Source organism: Telopea speciosissima, chromosome 9, assembly GCF_018873765.1.
Source record: "Telopea speciosissima isolate NSW1024214 ecotype Mountain lineage chromosome 9, Tspe_v1, whole genome shotgun sequence".
Taxonomy (NCBI): Eukaryota; Viridiplantae; Streptophyta; class Magnoliopsida; order Proteales; family Proteaceae; genus Telopea; species Telopea speciosissima.
The window spans coordinates 4217027-4240070 of NC_057924.1; the positions used below are offsets into that span (position 1 = coordinate 4217027).

The window sequence follows — 23044 nt, forward strand, 5'->3', positions numbered from 1 at the left end:
ACAAGGTTGTTTAAAGCATTACACCCTGAGTATCTAGTTTGGAATACCCAGACTACTGCCTCCAGCTAGTATATATAGGGAAACTAGGGTTTAGGTCAGATGGACTAATTACTAGATTGCCCCTCATAGTCTGGGCATTAACACAAGTAGGATTATATTAGAACATATGAAGGGATATTATATAAATACCCTTACAGGAAACACCTTCTTGGTTTTTCACAATAATGTATTTTTCTCTCTTTCCCAAACAAGAGGCAAAGGTATATTTTCACATAAAGGAGAGAGATAGACACATGGGAGTATGGCTGTAAATGGATAACCGAAAATTCGAATTCGATCTGCATCTGTATCCGTTTCGGAGCATCTAAATTCGTTTAGAAATATCTGAAAAAAAAATCTGAATACTCTGATAAAAATTCGAATCCAAATACTTAATTATAAAAAATTAAGTAAATAATGATCTTGAGGGTTTTTGAAGAACATGTTCTAAAATACGAGGAAAAGAGAATCATGATCTAAAACTATGGATTGAGAGTGAATTGTATCCACTAGGGGGAGGAAGGTTCGGGTTACACAAGGCAGAGGTGTAAACGGAGGGTCGAAAATCCGAATTCGATCTGCATCCGAATCTGTTTAGAGGTATCTGAATTCGACCAAGAAATATCCGAATCCGATTACATTTGATCCGTATCCGAGCCGAATCTGATCCATTTACAGGCCTACATGGGAGCATCGACATAGGTCACGTTCCTAGACGAAATCTTTTCCCCTTATTTATAATAAAGGGAAAAAAAAAGGCAGTCAAGTTGTGTGCTCTCTTTGGCCCCCACACCGTTGTAGGGGCCCACAACTTGACAACCATCCCCACCCTTATAATAATGGGCAAGAGATTCTTGTCTAAGTAATCCCACATCATCCCAAGGGCCAATGAGAGCGCTTTCACCCAAAAAAAAAGCCAATGAGAGCGCTTGTAAAGGTATCAATATAAGTGAGATTTTTTATTTTAAAAAGGGTTGGACAATAAATTTTGCGTTTTACAATGTCTTGCTTCAGGAGCGACACGACCATATAACGATCTTTTGTTCCCATAATTTAATCAATTTAAATTTCCCGCTGCAATATAAGAAATTATTTTTTTCAATCTCCCGCAAGTATACTCTACTGGTAAACGCGGCGACCAATGTTTTGCAGAGGAACAACGAGGCGCGAATCGCGAGGGTGACGAAGAAGATGTTTTGGTTTCGAATTATAACGGAAAATCCTTTTTTTTTTTTTTCCTTTCCCTAATTAAATCTTCAATAGGGACACAGGAAATAATCGACAAAGAACAGTTCAAGCAGGTCAACTGCAAAAATATTTGAAAATATTTATTTTAGTGTTTCTGAATTCTTTCTTCAATTTCATAATTATATTAAAAAAATTCAATTTCTTCTCCTTTGTTTTGTTGATCTCTGTTTTGGAAGAATGTGAATGGAGCAAAGTTTTCAGGGCTCTGATCATCTTTGTGAATTTTTGTAATATTTACTCAGAGTTCGATCTTTGACATATGGCGGTCGCAGGGAGTAGAAGACTGGATTTATGGTTAGAGGTAGGATTTTCCGTCTTGCTCTTGTTCTTCTTCGTCGGAGCAGAAGCCGTTTGTCACCGCAGCTGCAACCTGGCTTTGGCTTCTTACAATGTGTGGCCGGGTTGTAATATTTCATTCATCAGCCAAGTCTTGAACGCTTCGATTCCATCGATTAGGAGCTACAACCCTCAAATAAGCGATATGGATTCTGTTGAAGCTTCCTCCAATTTAATCGTTCCATTCTCCAACTGTGATTGCATCAATGGCGAATACAATGCTCATGTGTTCCAATACCTCGTTAATACTGGTGATTCCTACCAAACTATAGTTACGCTATTTTATTCCTACCTCACGACCACGTTAACGTTGCAGAGCGGGAATATTCCAAATAATGCCCTACTCAATGTTAGCGTCAATTGCTTTTGTGGGGATAATAGGATCTCCAGTGAATATGGGTTGTTCGTGACTTACCCTCTTCGCCCGAATGATACCTTGTCTTCGGTTGCTGTTTTGTTCCACTTCAGTGATACCCAATTGGTGCAGCAGTACAACCCCACCGTGAATTTCAGCTCTGGGAGTGGTGTAGTGTTCATTCCTCACACAGGTGGCCTCTTATTCTATGCTAGCAAGTGTTGTTATCTGTTTATGATCATCCACAATTCTATAATGAGATCAAACACAAATTGAGAATGTATAAATTTGTAAACAAAGTGGATTCAAATATGTAACTATTGTTAAACGAAAGGGGAGGGGGGGGGGGGGGGTTGAGAAAAAATATATAAGATAAGAGATTGAGTCATTGAGTTTCTAGTTTGCTGACCCTCAATCATGAACACAAAGGAGGCCATTTCTTTGTGACTGACCTAATTTTGATATAAAGCTGAATGACTGTTGCTAAACTCTAGCTTTTCCTCTTCTTTGAATAAAAAAACCTTTCCTACAACGTATAGAGCTTGGAATTGATATCTTCTAGTTTTCTTGATCTTCTTCAGATGCTAATGGAAGTTATCTAGGCCTGGGTACAAAAATAAGGTAATTAGTATTCAATTTGCTCAATGATTTAAGCTGATCGACGCTTTATGTCTTTAGTTCTCTACCTCTTCCAGCTGTCTAACATGAATACACTATTCTCATCTTGCAGCTCAGGTACTTCAGGTGGCTTGAGTCTTCTTCACGTGCCAGTTTTATGCTTGTTATCTGAACAAGCCAATTTGGGGCATTGATATTATTTAAACTGACCATGCCCTACCTCTAAATCTAAGCAGGAATTTCAAGTGCAGCAATTATCGGCATAGCTGCTGCAGCAGCTGTGGGACTGGTTTTGTCAGGTAGTATATATTTTCTGGTTTACAGAAGGAAGAAGGTTAAAAAGCCAGCATTGCTTCGCTCAGCAACTGGACATCAATGTATATATCCTGAGCTTGGTAATCCTTCTTTTTATGGCTATATATTGCCCTTATAAAGGATGTTTCTTCAGGATTTTCCTGGGTTTTGATTATTCCAAACTGATGTATTCTCTTGCTGAAAATTTGGGACATGAGTCAAATGAACAAGACAAGACAAGATTTTCTTATGCCACTGTTTGGTAACAAAAATTTCTATGGAGAATATCAAAATTCATATCACCATCATTATCATTGTTTTCATTGTTAAAGTTTATTTTATTTTAAATATACTTTATGTGTGAGCTATAGTTTTATGTTGTATTACTTCCAACTGTCAATCTGTTTTATATCTTATAATATAAGACTCTTCCAAGTATTCTGGACGAATCCATCTTACAATTGCAGTAAACCACACCTGACTTCTGCTCTGGTTAGATTATTTTTTTGGTTTAACGCTAACCCGGTTAAAGTGTGAAAGGCTGCTGTGAATTGCCTCTAGTGTAATCTGCACCATTTATTCCTCTGCCGCTTTTTATGTTTAGTTATATATTGTGTTTAGCTGCTTAGTGTCTTAACACACTGCTGCACCTTTATTTCTCTGTTTGCTTTATCACTGCAACTTTATTTCATTGCCTGACCCTGGTTTTGCATCATCACTGCGTGCTATTTACTGTGTTTTGCTGCCGAACATTGCTCTAATACCACTGCCTGAACCTATTCCATTGCTTATTGTTAGTGCACTATATTCTAATACACTGCTTGCTTTTATTGCTTATTGTTAGTGCATTACGTGCTTTTATGTACTTTTATATTGCACTATATATTTCATTTGTTTCACCTGTTGCATTCATTTGTTTCATTTGTTCGTTAGCTGCTTTTTGAGTTACTTGCCTGAAAGTATTAATTTATCTTTTGGTACTTGTGTCTTGTACTATGTGCGTGGTTTCCATTGTCTGATGCCTAAGTATTTCTCTGTCTTGGTCATTTTCTTATCCCAATATTTAATGCTTGGGAACTTTTTGTTTATACTTTTCTAATAAATAAATTTATTTTACTATGGCGGTGCATCAGGCCGGTAGCTGACACTTTAGTATTTTCGCCAATCACCTTTTGCATGGATCCTTTTGTTTTTTTGATCTTTTTCTTGATCTCATGTCTTTCCATCCTCTTTCTGCTAGAGTGTCCCCCATATGCGATGCGCTGCATTGATGCCTGGATGCGGCTATAAGTAGGCAAGGGCAAGTGAGAGGAATTATGCCAGCCTAGAAATGTAGGATTAGATTAGCTACCTGGAACATTGAATCCTTAATGGGTAAGAGCCTGGAGTTGATAGATGTTATGAGGAGATGAAGGATTAATATAGCTTATATCCAAGAGACAAGATGGAAAGGTAACAAAGCTAAAGAATTGGACGAATTTAAACTTTGGTATGCAGAGACCAAAGTAATAGAAACGGAGGAGGGATAAAGATCTAAAGAATGATGTAGTGGATGTCAAAAGAGTGAGTGATAGGATTATATCCATCAAACTTGTGTTGGAGAAAGAGGTTGTCAATATTGTTTGCGTTTACACACCCCAAATAGGATTGGATGAAAATAGTAAGCGCCAATTTTGGGACAACATGGATGATTTAGTGTAGGGTTTTGGCCAAGAGGAATCGATTATTATTAGAGGTGATCTGAACGGCCACGTTAGGAGCGATTGTAGAGGTTATGAAGGTGTCCATGGAGGCTTCGGAGTTGGGGAGAAGAATGAAGAGGGGACCTCAATCCTAGACTTTGTGGTAGCTTATGATCTATCCATTGTGAATATTTTCTTTGAAAAAAGAGAGGAACACTTAGTTACCTACAAAAGTGGGATTCATACCAGTCAACAACCCAACATAGATTGGTGACCCTGGATATATGTCTCAGTGCCCAAAAGCATAGGAGGAGAGAACCTATGCACCCTAAGATGAGGTGGTAAAGATTAAAAAGGGAGTACCTAAGGACTTTTACTGATAATGTGGTCAAACAAGGAAAGTGGGACTTTGTAGGAGACACCAATGTGATATGGCACGAGATGATGACATGTATTAAGAGGGTTGCCAAAGATGTGTTAGGGGAAGCGAAGGGTAGTCGCCAGGTCCCTAGGGAGACTTGGTGGCGGAACGATGAGGTCCAAGTTCCCATTAAGACCAAGAAAGATTGTTTTAAGACATAGCAAAGGACTAAAGAAATAGATGATAAAAAGAGATATTATGATGCCAGAAACGAAGTTAGGAAGATTGTGAGGATGGCTAAAGCGAAGAAATATGAGGATCTCTATATCAACCTAAACAAAGAAGGGGAAAAAGCTATATACAAGACAGCTAAGATGAGAAAAAGGAAGAGTAGAGATTTCGATCAGGTGAGGTGTATCAAGAGTGATGATGGAAAAGTGTTGGTAAGGGATGAGGACATTTTGAAGAGACGGGCTGAATATACTACCTACTAAATGGAGATAGGCCGAGTAGAATTGACCCAGATGAGTACTCTATTCAACATGATACTACACATCATAGATATGTAAGAAAGGTTAGTGTGGCAGAAGTTAAAGAAGCCCTAAAAAAGATGAAAACAGGAAAGTTAACAGGCCTAGATGAGATTCCAATCGAAGTGTGGAAAACCATAAGAGGTTGTGGGGCTTATTGGCTAACAAAGCTGTTTAATAAGATCATGAACATAAAGAAGATGCCAGATGAGTAAAGGAGAAGCTTTGTAGTCCCGGTTTACAAAAATAAAAGTGATATACAAAACTGTAATAACTACAGAAGCATAAAGCTAATGAGTCACACTATGAAACTGTGGGAGAGGGTTATTGAGGCTCGTTTGAGAAGAGAGACTCATATCTCAATGATCCAATTTGGCTTTATGCGAGGTAGATCCACAACATAAGCTATCTACTTACTAAGGAGGCTCATGGAAAGATATAGAGATAGCAAAAAGGATCTCCATATGGTCTTTATCGACTTGGAAAAGGCCTGCGACCAAGTCCCTAGAGATCTAATCAACATGTTCTAGTGAAGAGAGGAGTGTCAAGTAAATATGTAGATGTCATTAAAGATGTGTATGAGGGTGTGGTAACTAGTGTGAGATTTGTAGGAGGTCACGACAAGGAATTCCCAATTACGATTGGATTACATTAGGGTTCAGCCTTAGGCCCTTACCTTTTTGTTCTTATCATAGACGATATAACTGTGCATTCAAGACGAGGTCTCATGGTGTATGCTCTTCACTGATGGTATCGTTTTGGTGGATGAGACAAAAGAAGGGATTAACTCTAAGTTAGAGCTTTGGAGGTCAACCTTGGAAGCAGGCTTTAAGATTAGTAGAACGAAGACAAAATATATAATGTGTAATTTGAGTCACACTACGCTGGATACTGATATGGTGCGAGTTGAGGAAAGAGAGCTATTGCAAAGTGACTATTTTAGATATCTGGGGTCAATCATAAATAAAGATGGTGACATAGAGGATGATGTTTCATAGAGAATTAAAGTGGGATGGTTGAAGTGGAGAAGTGCATCCGGAGTGCTTGTGACCAACATGTTCCTTTAAAGCTTAAAGGAAAGTTCTATAGGACTGTTGTTCGACCGTCCATGCTGTATGTGGCAGAATGTTTGGCACTTAAGAAGTGTCATATTGATAAGCTTTGTGTGGCAGAGATGAGGATGTTAGGATGGATGTGTGGAAAAATAAGGAAGGATAAAGTACCGAATGAACATGTAAGAGCAGACTTGGGAGTTGCCCCGATCGATGACAAATTCCTAGAGAGTCGTTTAAGGTAGTATGGTCATATTCAACGGAGGCCTAGGGACACTCCAATAAGGAGGAGTGATATGATTACAATTGAAGGAGCTAAAAGAGGTAGGGGCAGACCTATAATGACCATAGGAGAAGTGGTGAGGAAGGACATGCATAGGCTAGGGTTTGTACCCATTATGACCTCGGACAGAGCCCATTGGAGGACAAGGATCCATGTGGCAGATCCCATTTAGCTGAGAATCTCCTGACGTGCTGGGCTGTGCCTCTTCCCTCTTACTATCTTTCATCTCTCTACTTTTTTTTCCGTATCTTTCATTTGTCTTTTTCTTTTTTCGTTTCTCATCTCTTTCCCCATCTTTTCAGTCCCTTTTCTGTTAGAACTCTGTTTTCCCTGCTTTGTTTTGTTTGGATCCATGTCTGGGATAAGGCTGAGTTTGTTGTTGTTGTTGTACTTATAATATAATTATTCTGTAGCGTAAATCTGTGAACTTACATGTAATTTGGGAACCATTGTTGCTATTTTATGCTTTTCCCCAAATATGACTGTTTCGATGGAACTTGTGAATTACCAGTAAATTCGTCATTTTATTTATGTGTCATCACATATTGCTACTGGAGTTATGTTTTCTTTACCAAGTATAATGAAAAGGGGCTATCACTGTAGTGTTGTAAGATTTAGGCTCTCTACTGTATTTATTCTGCATATCAAGGGAGGATGTGAGGGATCTGCTAGCCGTTAAATCAGCTTGTTCTAGTGGCCTTAACCATCTGAACTGGAGTATTGTTTCTTTCTTGAGATTTTCTATCTGAAGAATACAACTGATTGGATGGTCATTACAGTCCAACAGGCATTCCTTTTGGCCTATTCATCTCCTTTTGTAGGTCGAATTGATTGTCAGTCTGGATGGATTAACACAATCATTTTCATGAATGTACATTAGAAACAGGGGTGGAACCAAAAATTTTTCCTTCTTTTTTTTTTTTTCTTGAGGGGGGGGGGGGAAGTCATAATAATCTATAAATTTAAAATAAGCTAACATCATGTTCATGTTTTCAACATATGACAAAAGGTAAAAAAGAAAAAAGAATAAATAAATAAATAATAAAAAGCGAAAAAATAACTTTGGAGAAAGTTTTTTCGTGTAGATGATTTGACGGTATGATTGGACTCTTCGAACAGTGAGTCTCATCATAAACTCCCTACCCCTGTAAAAGAAAGTCCGAAATTCCTTTCCTAGGTTCAATCAAAGGGTCAGATCTCATGGATTAAGAAATTCTCTCTTCACCTTGGGTGAAAGAGAACTTGGTATAAATTTTATGAATAATAGGAGAATCAATAGGAGTGTGGGATTGTGGGAGATGGAGGAAAAGCTTGAGAGGAGGGGGGGGGGGAAGTGCCAAAGAATGGCAGGTGTGACTGTCTCAAGGTTCGAGAACTCGGGTCTCGGTGGCATCTCGGCTAGGCCAGAAACCGAGTCGAGCCGAGATCAGTTGGTGCAATTTTTTTTTTTTGGACTCGGACCCCCAACTCGGTGGGTTGTACACATATTTTGGGTCTGAAACTTGGTATCCAGCCTATTTCAGGCCATTTAAACACAATGGCATGCCCAGATTTGCCAAAAAACAAGTCCAAATATGAGTTTCACTTTGGACCATAGGTTGGTAGGCGACGAGTCGTACTAAAAGTCTAAAACAACATAATCTATATATAATTTAGTAAAACATAGCAAATTAGCAATCAAAACATTCTAATTAGCACACATCAATCAAAACATTCAAATAAAATGTACATTACATCAATGTTCACTTAATTTGTTACATAAAATGAGATTGAACAAGAAATTCATCCCTATATCGATCCACATATAATTCCCATGTCATGGAATTGCTATAGTGTTGCAAATAGTGTGACACGCCTTCCATATAAGTCTTCCGATCAACATATACCAATCTCCCTATCTTAGGGTACATGGGAGGTCTGTTGGTATGAGGTGTAAGATCCATCACTCTGTCATATTGAGTTTGAGGCATGTATGACTGGTTTGGGACTAGGAATGTATGCCCAACACGACCTAGAGCTTTGATCGTCATACTCATTGATCGCCCATCGACCATAGGCACTATAATCGAACCGGTGCTCGCTGGCCATAGTCATAGCCATGATGATGCCGAGATGATTGCCATGACTCGATGCTCACTAGTAGTATCTATACTCATGCTTCCGAAACTTGTAAGCATGGTGTTCATACGCCGTTGTCCTCCTCCCGAGCATATGACTGATGTGAGTGTTTGCGACCCTTCTTTCTCGTTGTATGTTTTAGGGTAGCCACCATGGTCTTGATCTTGAGTGGCATGCGAACCGAGACTCACCGGTGAAACGCACAGGTCCTCCCTGCGCTCCAACTTCTTGCATCGCTCGCGCATCCCCTCATGACGATCATCATAATAACCGCCACTCCGCATGCCACAGCGCGAGCAGCCTTCACCACCATCACCATCACCATCACCATCACCATCACTAGCATCACGTGTCATCACCACCACCATCATCATCATCGCCAGGACTTCCTACGCGCGGCTCAAAAGGTTTCGGTGACTCGCATGTGCACGCCCCTCTTGCGTCGACATATATTCATCAACATCGGTGCGGTTAGAGACGCAATGGTGGGGTCGGGCCTACCCCGATTGATCCATATCAGTGTACCACGATCCTCACCCACCGGAATAGGGATCCTCATCGTCATCGTAGTCCTCTTGAAAAATGTTGACAGCTTCAATGGGTTCTTTATCATTGGCCTCAATTCCTTCACGTATGTGCCTCATCCTTAATCTCATATTGTAGTGCACATACACAAGCTGCTCCATCGTTCGCTACCCAACCTATTCCGCCTCTTTGAATGTATCAATGAGAATGTACTCGTTGCGCTCACATCCGGAGGATGAACAAGTTTGTGAGAGCACTCTCACCGCTACCTTCCTCGGTTGGGTGAACTTGTACCATAAAGCACCCACCATCGGCTGCATTACAAATATAGAATAGTAAGAATATGTACATTATAAAGAGATAAATTATAATTCATAAATGTAATATCATGCCACCTACCAGGGTCCGACTTTTGTCTACCCTCCACCGCAGCCTAGTCGACCGAAACTTGCTGAGGCCTCTCTCAAGTATTTGATCTATTTTCAATATGAGGCATTAGTATTTCCTATTTAGTAATTACATTCATAAAACCAAAGTGCCAAAGTCCCATACTCTCACCTCATCGTTGCAAGCGCTTGTGTCTTTGGATGGGGCTCCAACTTCGAGTAAGACTTGAACCGCCTCTAACAATTCTATGTCTAGCCCAAGATCATGGGAGTAGTGATACTTTGGATTCAAATAGTATTTTGGTAAAGTAAACACCACAAATATGATTTGTTAGTGACTTAATCGCTTTAATGCCTTTAGGGTTTTGAATATGTAAATGTAAAAAGTTATAACATTTAAAGTATAAAGTATGTTGAACTCACCACCTTATGCAATGGATGACTCAAGTGCTTCTCCCACCGCTCATTAATGATGTTAGTGTAGGACTTTGCACTTCGAGGTATAGCAGCTCTAACCATTTCCTTCATTTTTGGATGGCAGCATAAATGTGGCCTAAAGTAGGCTTCTTCTCTGTATCAACCATCCTCGCATCGCCACCACTGGCTCTAATATGCCAACCACTTTCCCCAAGTCCTTCCAAAATCCATCATTTGCAATGGTCTTGTGCTACCTTTGCTTCTTCCGACTTAGAACCTTGCCAACCAAACCATTCATGACTTGCAAACATACACCTTAGACCTATCGCCTTACTCAAAGCTCTTCAATGCAATGTAATTGGTGGCAAATCGAGTGACACCAGGCCTCACTAAATCTCCATTGCATTTCTCCTCATCAAGGCTAAAGCATAAGAATGGTTGTACACAAAAGTTGTCACTTGTCTTGCCCTATTTACCACACCCGCCACCAAAGTCTTTTTCCCCATGTCCTTCAACATTAAATCAATAGAATGGGCTGCACATGGGGTCCAAAAGAGCCGGATCCTCTTACTCTTCTTATTCATCAACTTCTCTCCAGCTTTTATAGTTGGAACCGTTATCCGTCACAATTTGGATAACGTTCCTTGGTCCTACCTCCTCCACCACTTGCTTCAACTCCTTATACAAGTATGATGCATCCTTTATATGCTTTGATGCATCGATAGACTTCAAGAATATAGTCTTTCCATGCAACTCACCATGAAATTTATGATGGACAGCCTAGTAGGTCCAGTCCAACCATCACCATAAGAGTAACCCCATATGTCTCCCACATTGGCTTCAAACCATCAATGTATTCTTTTAGCTCCTCTACCTCCCGAGGCAAATACACATTGTATAATTCAAATGGTGAAGGTCCTTCCATCCCGCACCAGCCCTCCGCAGCATCAAGGAATGCATCATAGTATGTTCCTTGTGCTACATTGGCTGGAATGCCATGGTAAAGCATGAATTTGTCAAGGCTTTTCGTGCTTTCTCTTGTTTACCACCAAATACTTGTGGGATGGTTGGCGGTAGGCATCTTGTTGCCTAAAAGTGGTGGGATCCCGCTCAAAATGGGTTCGGACCTTGTACTCGTGGTCGGGTTTGGGGTCGTGGTATATTTCTTGTCCCAGTGCTTCTTCTCCTCTCATCTTCTTGCCGGTGCACTGAGCAGATCCACCAGCTCCTCTTGCTTGCTCATATGCTCTTATATTATCAAAATGAAAACTTTGTCTACTCGCCCAAAGTCTTTGGTAAATTCTCCATTCACCTTTGATTGAAACTCACCAGTGGAGGCCCAATGTCGATCATCTTCGCCACAAACCTCTCGCACCAGCCCTCTCTAGTATTGCCTCATTAAACTCTTGTTGCATTCTTTCCCTCTCAGATTTTTTTAATCTTCCTCCTTTCAAATGTTGTGTCATTGCCACTTTCACTTGGATAGGAACATTTGGGCATGATGAAACATCCTTGCTCTACTGCACAAGTGTTGCTTTAACCTGGTGGCTCCTCCGGATAGCAACTTCCCACAATAATTGCATTTGGACTTCTTTTGTCTCGGACATGGGAACTCCATGTTGCCATGCTATATCGGACATTGAATACAAAATGTCTTATGTTTGACATTTACATTAAAAAAAAGCATGTATTAATAACCATGGATCACTTAAAGTAAGGTATTCAAGACTTAAAGTATGCTATTCATAACTCTTAAACGTAATGTCAAGCTACTAGAACTATGAAATAACTATATCTTATTTATCCCCTAACCCAAGTATTTATTTGTTAATTAAAAATAATATTTTGAATTTTTTTTTTAAAACTATTTATACCTTAAAGTATAAGAAAAATATAATGTAATGATGAATTTGACACCATTTGAAGTTGAATATTATGTACATATGTTGTACATAATTTTCCATAACCAATAAGTATTTTTCCTTAATATTATATATATATTTTTAATTTTTATAATATATTTATTAAATCTGAAAAATAAAATAATTTTTTTAATGGGTGAAAATAAAAAATTAATCCATGGGGCTGTAGAGCATCCCAAGTAGTTTAACATATATCAAAATCATTTTCAAACAATCACTATTCATCCTATTTTTTTCATTTTCTTTTTCAAATAAATCATTTATTTTTCCAGAAATTATAATAAATAATTTATTAACTGAAAAAAATCCGACTCCATGAAGTGATAGATCGGGCAAAGATGTTCAACATATATTAAAACCACATGAATCTAACAAGGACTACAAAATTTTTTTGGAAAAAATAGATTTGGGGAAGAAATAGAAAACACCTTTGAAATCTTGCAAATAGGTGATGATGCTCCAAATTGGCACTTGAATCTTCACTTTGGCACTTCAATCTAACTCCAAACAGTGCATTCCATCCAACAATCGAAAGAAAGAAGAAGAAATTTGAAGGAGAGGTTTTTTCCCCTTGGTTTAGAGCCTAAGAACTTCTGTTCCTGCTCTCTCTTATGTTGGAAATGGTTTTTGGGTGAAAATTGGGCTAAATACAACTAACTAGCATCTTTGGGCCCAGCCGAGATCTCGCCGAGATCTCGAGATCTCTGCGAGATATTGGTTTTTTTGTACTAAAAAAACCATGATTTTCACCTTCGAGATATCACCGAGATCTCGGCGAGATCTCGAGATCTCGGCGAGATCTCGGTCGAGAAATTGTAGTTTTTTGTACCGACTAGGAACTCGACTCGGTTTTGCCCAAAACCGAGAAACTCGGCGAGATCTCGGCGAGATCTCGCGAGTTCTCGAACCTTGGACTGTCTGTGAGAAGGAGAGAGAGAGAGAGGTAACCGGCTAGTATTTGTTTTCTTTTTCCCTTTACTGGCTCATCATTCCGGGCCCAACATCCATTACCCAAGTCCAGTATCATATGTAACATATATATGTATTGTACATGTTTACAATGTTTGGAGGAGCCATGTAGTACAAAGTGTATATCCCCCTCACTCCCCCTGGGTCCTCTCCTGATCAGAAAGGCCTAACAGTTCTGATAAACCTTTTCCTTCCCCCCAAAGAAAAAAAAAAAAAAAACGAAAGGATAGTTTTCTTCATCCATGGTGAAGGATTCACCCACAAATCTAAGGTTATCAGTCAAACTAGAGATACCCAGGGACTTCTTTGAATAAAGGACGTACCAAGCTCGTCCAGAAAAATTGTTTCCATTGTTGTGCCAGTTGCCGCTACAGGAGTGATTCTTTTCTCTGTTCTCTTGTATTGTTTGCTAATCCAGAAGAAAAAGAAGAACCTGTCAAAGGAGAATGGTAGAAGCTTTGGCCCTTTTTTTCTCTCTTAAAAGGTTTATTTTTTTATTTTTTTTCTGATGAAAGTGTAATCATACAAATCACACATCAATTCCAAAAGGTTAATCGACTTTCAGGACCGTGGAATGGCAGATATAAACAACACACACCATACGCACACACCCAGCTCACACACCACAGCTTTTTTTATTTCTTATGAAAGTGTAACCACACAAACCTCAGACCAATCCCAAAAGGTTAACCGACTTAAAAGCTCTACTTGATCATCCAAAGTTCACTCTAATTGGTTCCTTGAACTTGATGACATGATGAAACGGTTCAATCTTTGAGTTGGAGCCGTAGATAAACAGATGTAAGATCTGAAAGATTGCATCTTTTATCTCAAATGATGGCTAAAGAAGCTAGTGATTCAATTTCTGAGAACACAATTATAACCGTGGAGTCATTGCAATTTGAAAGGTCAAACTTCTAATTTCTCTCTGCTTTTGGCTTGTGCGTAGGTGAGAATACAATTATAACTGAGGAGTCGTTGCAATTTGATTTCAAAACGGTCCTTGCAGCCACGGAACACTTCGCCAACAAGATTGGTGAAGGGGGCTTTGGTGGCGTTTACAAGGTAAGAAGGAAGTTACAGACATGTAGTAATTGAACTAGAATTCTAGTAGGACAAAGTTTTCCTCCACCCATAGAGGACGGTTCATCCGACATCCTAGGGTTCACAAACCCCTCCTAGGGTTTTAGTATATTCCAAAATACCCTCCCGATACCCATTCCTGCCCCTTGGTGAATGGGATCCCATTCACCGTGGGTGGAGGGAAACTCGGTCCATTCTAGTATGTCAAAGTTTATTTTGCCATAGAATACAAATCTGAACTGATTAGTCATGAATTTGGAATGATTGAAGGTAGTTTTCATTTAATCATGATGTTGAATAAAAAATTCTTTCCAATAATATTTTCTGATCATGCAACTTAGGGTATTTAAAGAACCATTAGAGGGGGGGGGGTTTAAAGTTACCTCTTTGTATCACAAGCACAGTACCTTTAAAGGAAATCAACACTTATATGGAAGATTCCTCCCATGTTAGTAGAGCTCTTAATGTTTCTGCGGATTCTATTTCAAGATGGGGCTTTGAGCTACCCTCAGTTGGTAATTTCGGGATCCTCTTTTTTGAGGATCTTCTCAGGATTGTATCTATTTTTTGGCACAACGTGGCTTAATAAATTTTCTCCTCACAGGACTTTTTGGTGCCAAAAAATATGTCTAATTTTATCGTAGTTGTGACTAGTTTAAGATCTAATCTTAGGACAATCAATTTCCCATAATAAATCAATGCAAATTAATATGAAACAATTTAAATTGGGTTTGATGGACACATAAAATCCAAACACTAAAGCTACATAAGTTTTCTAATCACTTGTATTATATCATCAGGGTAAACTTCCTAATGGACAAGAAATTGCTGTCAAGAGACTCTCAAAAAGTTCAGGGCAAGGAGCAACAGAATTCAAGAATGAGGTTGTGTTAGTTGCAAAGCTTCAACACCGCAATCTGGTTAGGCTATTAGGATTTTGCTTCGAGAGAGAAGAAAAGATCCTGATCTATGAGTTTGTACCCAACAAAAGTCTTGACTACTTCCTATTTGGTTCGCCCCACACACACTTCTCTCTCTCTCTCTCTCTTCAGGAGTTATTTTTGCTCATGTTATTTCCATGCATTAGACTTTCCAATTATATGCAAATGTGGAAGTAAAACTGAAACTCATGATACTTCATCCTCTTTTGTCCACCCACCAACCTTTCATGATGAACTATTTGTCAATTTGAGCATATTCTAAATTCTGATTCTACCCTTTATTTGGATGACCACAGATCCTGAGAAATGCATGCAATTAGATTGGCAGAGACGTTACAAGATCATTGAAGGGATTGCTCGTGGGCTACTTTATCTTCATGAAGATTCTCGCCTTCGAATTATTCATAGGGATCTTAAAGCAAGCAATATCTTGTTAGATGGGGAAATGAATCCCAAGATCTCAGACTTTGGGATGGCAAGAATTTTTGGTGTGGACCAAACTGAAGCAAATACAAACAGAATAGTTGGGACTTAGTAAATTTCAAAGCCTCATTCCTTCTCATAGTTATGATTAGAGAAAGCATTTTGACGCATTCACATTTGCCAAGTTCTTAATTACTTGGTTTTTTATCCCCCACCTCCCCACCATCACATGAAATGTTGGCTAGTACATGTAGGCTCTGGCCAGGCTTGATGAGGAAAAATAAGTGCACAATCCTATGCACTCTAGCTGAAAAAAACTGGTATGAAGTTATCCTGAGCTGATTTTGGACAAGGCTTATAGCAGTTTATCCTAGCTGAAAATAACTGGTATGATTTTTCATGAAGATGGTTCAGCCCATTTGGAAATAGTTGACATAAAAATATAATCTTGGTTAGGACTAGCAACCTGATATCAGTTGCCACAACTGAGGTTAGGCAACTCCCCCACCCTAACATTAAAAAAAAAAAAAAAAAAAATGGTTTTGGTTAGGCCTTGAATCTATGTGTAGCATCTGGTGATTAACTGAGGAGAAATGTGATCTAGTAGAATCTCTGTAGTTACCCTTAGTTGCTTAATTATCTTATAATAATTGATTGCAGTGGTTACATGTCTCCGGAGTATGTAATGCGTGGGCAGTTCTCAGTGAAATCAGACGTTTTCAGCTTTGGTGTATCAGTTTTGGAGATTGTAATTGGAAAGAAGAACAGTAGTTTCTATAAAGTAGACGACACCGAGGACCTTTTAAGCTATGTAAGTATGGATGTCTGCAATTCTTTTTTCCTTTGTAAAAATGTATATTGCTACTATCTACTAGAACATTACATTACTAGCTCCTTCAGTTTGCCTCAAAACCTGAGGAAAACCTAAGAAACCTAATGACTTATATGTATCTTGCAGGCATGGAGGCATTGGAATGCAGGAACAGCCTTTGAGTTGATTGATCCAATCCTGAGAGAAAATTGTTCAAGAAGTGAAGTGATGAGATGCATTCATATTGGGTTATTGTGTGTTCAACAAAATGTAGCAGACAGACCCACTACGGCGAATATAGTCCTTATATTGAGCAGCTACTTAATTACTCCTCCATCACCCTCAAAACCTGCATTTTTTGTGCCAACCAGAATGGAAACAGACATGCTTATAGAAGGGGGAGAAATGCAGGAAGCCGAGTTAAGTCAATCTGTCAATAAAGTGTCAATCACTGAGTTAGAGCCTCGGTAATATGAATGGATCAAGGGTAATGTAAAATATTAAATAACTGTATGCTAGTCATCAAGTGAGGTTTGGTTTGTGCAACATTTTATTAGTTATGAGTTATGACTTTAATGGAACTAATCTATTCACTGAAGCAAGTGAAGGGATTTCATTTATTCCTCAAAGCAAGGAAAGAGTAGTTTTGAGTACTCAAAAAAGGAAAGGACTTGTTCACAAAAAGTGTAAATGATGAAAGAGAAAAATAGCACTATAAATTTCGAATAAATATGCAACACAACCATAAACCACACGCAATTGTGCATGAGAAGATCCTCTAAAACTCATCTGTGCTAGCCAGAGCTGCCCCTTAGCCCTATCACGTGCCTTCAAATCACCTTTTGTCAGAGTTGATATTATTTCGTATGTGAAAGAATTGATCTTCAAAGAAAGGATTTATACAAGTGATTACAAGATGGCCTAGGCGGCCATTATGGAAAGATTACAAGAGATCCAAGACAAAAAAAAATGAACTCCAACTATACAAAGAAAGATTGTGCTGTCAATAATAGACTCCAACAATACAAGTCAATACACCACTCAAGATTGCACTGAAGATAGTTCGAATATTCAGTTCCAAAATATGGTAATCCTATATTTAGTCAATTCCCCTCAAGTGGAAGGGCTGTATGAGTGGATTTTCAATTTGTCCCTCATAAATTGAAATCGTGCCATAGGAAGCACCTTGGTCAATAAGTCAGCAATTTGATCTTTGGTAGAGATAAATTGCATCTATAGTTGTATTTGGTGACTTTATCACGAACAAAATGGACATTAATTTCTACGTGTTTGGTGTGTGCATGGAAGAACGGGTTGGCAGACGTGTATGTGGCACCCAGAGTCACATCGAAGCGTTTAAAATAAATAGCACTCCCAATGATTATATTGTAATTAATTCAAAAAACAAACATTTAAAATAAACAAAACACGTATTTAAAGGGAAAGAAAAAAAAAAAAGTCATTAGATTGGGAGGGGACTCTTGGAAAAAAGAAAAAAGAGCTATTAAAATATTGCTGGAATGTAGCAATTGGAATATCTTTGAAAAAAGAATCGATACTCGAGAAAGATGTCGGAGAGAGTGGAATGGGCATTAAATATTCATCATCATAAGTACATCATTCTCCTCTACTTTAAATGAACTCATTTTTGAGTTTGAAATGACAATGAGAGTGGTGATTCAATCGTTGAATACCCACAATTCCATAGGAAATAAGTAAAGGAACCAAACGACAGATTACAGAAGAAACACAAGAACGTAGAGTAATACATGGAATACCCACCAGGAACGAACATCTTTTTGACAATGAAGACGAGTGGTTTGGGTAGTCCTTGCTTCCACGGCCGAGTAGGAGAAGCAAAACCTCTGCTTCTATTAGGTTTAGATGGGAAGAAAGAGAGCTGAGTGTGCGGAGCAATCGGAAATGACTCCATTATGGCCTCTCAACGTTCTTCTGTTCACTCTAAATCACTCCTACTGTGACTGAAGACTGACTACACCTCCTCGTTCTCGCTCGGATATGGAAGCTTTTCCTCACAAATAGATCTATACTTTATACGTGGCACGTTTCAGTTGCAAGGCCTGGTGACCTGCTGGACCAATGTTTGAGGTATTGGTGTCGGATCGGCCGATACGCTGATATCGATTCCTGGCCGATCTTGTATCAGCCAATCACTATGGATCAAGGGTAAAATGGTTTAAAAAAAAAAAAAAAAGGGCGTTGTTCTCTGTGCCACAACACAGTTTGCGCCCAGGCACATGAGGGTGAGCGCAATGAACACCCTGCGTCCCTGCCCCCCCGCATAGGCTGTGCTGCAGCAAAGAGAACATTCTCCTAAAAAAATTTAAATGAAACGAGGGGTAAATTGGGAACGGATTGGTACCCAGATGTTTCGTGCCACTTTGGGTGATGCCAACTGCTGTGTCAACTAATTTGCGAGATTGGATCATCTACTGATAAAGTGTATACTTCATGTATGGTTAGGTGATGACATGTATCTTTTTTTGCTTCTATAAATATACATGAATTTTTATCCTCTTCAGTTATAGTATGGAATGTATCGTGCGGCAGTTACAGAGGTCATGTGCATCATGTGGGATCCATTGTGCCACATGGCCTCTGCAGTGCCGCACGATACGCTACTGTACCATACTGTAACATGAGAGGATAATGATTCAATATACATGCATTCTTAGTGATAGTAAATGGGACAAATGCCATCGCCTAATTAAGTGTGAATCGTACATGTATGAGTTGGTGATCAAGATTTGCCACTTCCGTGACCAACTATGCTGAGAGTTGTCTTCCAATTCGATTCCATGGTATTTTGTGCAAGATTGAAGTTTCTTTCTATCTTATCTGTTATCAACTGATTGTAAAATTTCATACTAGGGAGGCAAATTCAATAGCTGATTATTTGACCAAAAAATGTTTTTTGGTAACAGATTATTTACAAAAATGACAGCTAAGTAATGATTTTTATTGTATCAAGTGGTCTTTCCTTGTTATATTAAAGAGAAAATATCGAGGGATGCTCAATGCAGGCTAAAATTTCAGTTATTTTATAAGTTTGCTTTATGGGATGAGTTTTGGGTTCCCTACTTCACCCCCAAAAAAAAAAATTTTGGATTCTCTGGTAAGGGCAATGCCGAAGGTGGGGTCTCATAACTCTTTGTGTTATGTATTAAACGTATTTCATGTAATTATTTTTCAATTTGTTTCTAATATATTCTTTAGCCCCAAAAAAAAAGGGAAAAGATAACGGTTGATCTAATTGTGGCAGGGTCTAGAGATTGATAGGGGTGTCAGTTTGACCGGTTTTAAGCTATTGGTCTGATTCCTTAACGGTTCCAACCTTAAGGGGTCTGGACTAGACCAATAAGCTAATCAGTTCCAAACTTGAGATCCAAGACTGTTAACTAATTGGTCGATCGATTCCAGTCCCAAACAGTCCAATATTTATAATAAAAAAAAAAAATTTCCTAACACATGCTACATATATCTAATAATATTATAATAAGACACTAATTTCAATTACACGAGATATGCTTCTTTTTTATTTTAAATCACAAAACTTATCTATATTACCTCCTGATTTGTATTAATTAATAAGCAGGAGCATCACAACTCTTATAAGTTAGGATTATTTTAAGGTATGTTCTTAAGTTAGCATTCTCAAATAGACTTATAAATTTATAGCCAAATCTTTGGTAAAATAGCACATGAGACAAATGGTACCAGCTAAAACTGAAAGACCAAAAAAAAATAAAGGGTTTGACTTTAGCTCTCACAACCTTTGAGTCCAAAAGAATTACATAACATATATAGGGTTATGATGTAAATTTGTTCCGGTTCTACCAGTTCCTAATTGGTAGATCTGGAATCGGACCAATAACTTATCAATAGATCGAAAACGGACCAATAAGCTAATGGGTGGGTCGGTTTCAATTCCGGTGCGGTTATCGGTTCTGGTCCAAAATTGACACCCTAAGATTGAATCCCACTTTACTTTTTTTTTTTTTGGGTTAATAATCCCACTTTATTAGGGAGGTTTAAAAGGAGAGATTAAAAAAATATGTAATATATCTACCATTCTAGGAAAAAAACAAAAGGCCAAGGATGATTGTCTATTGGCATGCATCTTTTTTTTTTGTGTGAAAATATTGGCACGCATTTCAGTGTATATTCATTTATACTTGCCGCCTATACTCTTTGACTATTGTTTTTCAATGCCTTGCTTCGACAAGTGATGAACTCTGTTTAGGTTGAAACTTAACATTTGACATAAGACTCTGGGATCCACCTATTCACAGAATTACAATCTTATTTGATTTGCCAAAATAGTAGAACCAAGGTCCACTTGAAGAAAGCTCTCTAGACCGGCCGGCGGGCGTAAAACACCTCAATCTCCCTTGTTTTCCTTCACATGCCATGAATGTTTTAGGGATATTTATGTAAAACAACATGGGCTTGAATAAAAAAAAATAGTAGTACCAACATGGTGACTAGGTGAGGGAGAGCTAGTACAGAACTCATATATGTTTCCTCATACCATGTTTCATGTGGATTAAAGCCACAATCCTAGAAATAGAGCTCTCGCATGTGGCAAATGCAAATGTGAGAGCACAAAAGTGTGTCGAAGTGAAATGTAAGCCCAGTGGGCAGTTACTTTCTTCTTGTGGGCCTGTAGGGCAAAACCAAGCCTATTGGGCTTATTTAGAAGTCCATTGGGCCAGGCCACGACACAATAACTGTGACCCGCATTTGACTTTGCGGAAGTCAACATAATATACATAAATTAAGCCTTATCCCTACTTAATGGGGTTGACTACATGGATTCAAACAAAGAAAGTAAGTAAAATTGAGGTTTAGACAAAAAAAAAAAAAGTGGAGTGAAGAGATGGAAAAAGACGTATGAGAAATGAGATAAGAGATGAAAAATGACAAATGAATACTGAAAAATAAATGATATTTTTATGGCATAAAAAATATCATCATTACTTTTATTTTTATTTTGGAGAAGAATCTCTAAATAGGTAGCTTGCCAAGAAGATTGAAGCAAGAGTTAAATATTTGTTGTCTAGTAGTTTATGTGAGACTCACATTTTGTGAACAGATAAACCTCAAGGTCTTTTTCTCACATCTGAAGTTTCAATTCATTTGAAATTTTTAGGTGGCCAAATACAAGTTTTGAAAAATCACAAACTCTAATTAAGATACATGATAAAATATTAAGATACTACACAAGAGGATATTTGATTGAAGTAGGTTATGAAATCCATACCTTATTTAGATTTTCAATAGTTTCAATTATCATATTACTCATATAGAATACAAAAATGAAGAATCAACTTAGAGATTCCTTTTCAAGTAGACCCGCGAGAAATTTTTTTATTTTTAAGTACTATAATTTTTTTTTTGGTTAAATAGGTACTATTATTATTACAAGAGGATTTCAAAGATGCTATTTTTTTTTTTGGGTCAAATGCACACACCAATTCAAAAGGGTTAACCAACCTTTCAAGATGGTATTGAACAATTTGGCTATTCTGTACATGCCGCATGCCGGTTAGATTGAGTCTTGTTAACGCCTCATTTTCCTCTCATTTCTTTAATAATTTAGTGGACTAAGGCTTCCCATGACACTAGGGTGGGAAACCACACCAATGAGCATGCGGAAGATGGATTTGTTTACTAGAGATCCATACTTTGTATGTGGGAGAGAATATCAGTGTGCACCCCATGGCTCATTAAGAGAGAGCGTGGGGAAAGGAATCTTCCCCAATTTCGTGATGATCTTTTTCCTTAATTTATTATTGGAAAAGGCTTTCTGAGCGTAAGGCGTACATTGCGCCTCCTCACATTCATCATCATATTAATTGTTTTAAAAAAAAGAGAAATAATAACTTAAAAAAAATGTGCAAAGCTGTAGTGTACCCTGCTTCCTCAAAGAACCCTCTCCTTTTATTATTTGAAAAAAAATCTCTTAGAACATGAGATGTAGGAAACACCTAATCCGCTTCTCATGTGGGTAGGTTTTTTCCTATGCCACATGTTTAGAGAACGCTCTTCCTTATTATTTATAGAAAGGCGCATGGGAGGGAGTGTGGCCTATGCCAGCGCTTCCAATGTCTATCTCTTTCTTTCCTAAACAAGGGGCAAAGATGTCTTTTCATATAGAAAAGAGAGATAGACACATAGGAACGTTGGCGTAGGTCATGTTCCTAAACAAAGGTCTTTTCACCTTATTTATAATAAAGGAATAAGAGAAAAAAAGGTAGTCAAGTTGCGTGCTCTCTTTTGGCCCCACACTAGTGTAGGGGCCACACAGTCTAACATCAATCCTCATCCTTTTAAAAATGGACAAGAGATCGTTGTCTAGTAATCCTTGCACCTGTGCAAGGACGAATGAGAGTGCACATAGAGACATCAATATACGTGAGATTTTTTATTTCAAAAGGGCTGGACAGTAATTTTGTGCTTTCCGGTGTCTTGGGTGCAGGGACACACAACCCTACAACGTTTTTTTTTCCCACAAATAAATCAATTTTGATCTCCCGCTGCCATAAGAAATTAATTTTTTCAATCTCCCGCCAGTGTAGTCTACTGGTAAACGCGGTTAGCAGATGAAGCAAACATCATTAAAATAGT

General features: G+C 38.4%; 1 protein-coding gene across 1 annotated transcript; it reads left to right on the forward strand.

The window, feature by feature from the left end:
• Positions 1–1546: 1546 nt before the first annotated feature.
• LOC122640250 (cysteine-rich receptor-like protein kinase 10) lies at positions 1547–16892 on the forward strand. Its single transcript, XM_043833398.1, has 10 exons — positions 1547–2171; positions 2560–2599; positions 2709–2713; positions 2833–2885; positions 13452–13584; positions 14085–14200; positions 15019–15229; positions 15456–15693; positions 16243–16393; positions 16541–16892. The coding sequence occupies exons 1-10, from the start codon at positions 1547–1549 to the stop codon at positions 16862–16864; spliced, it is 1896 nt and encodes a 631-aa protein (XP_043689333.1). The 3' UTR covers positions 16865–16892.
• The last annotated feature ends 6152 nt before the right edge of the window (positions 16893–23044 follow it).

Bases quoted from the DNA above. Each gene is read 5' to 3' on its own strand.
- LOC122640250 (XM_043833398.1), top strand. From the start codon at position 1,547: ATGGCGGTCGCAGGGAGTAGAAGACTGGATTTATGGTTAGAGGTAGGA. The intron at 15,694-16,242 runs GTAAATTTCAAA...AATTGATTGCAG, and splicing joins AACAGAATAGTTGGGACTTA to TGGTTACATGTCTCCGGAGT. The intron at 16,394-16,540 runs GTAAGTATGGAT...TGTATCTTGCAG, and splicing joins CCGAGGACCTTTTAAGCTAT to GCATGGAGGCATTGGAATGC.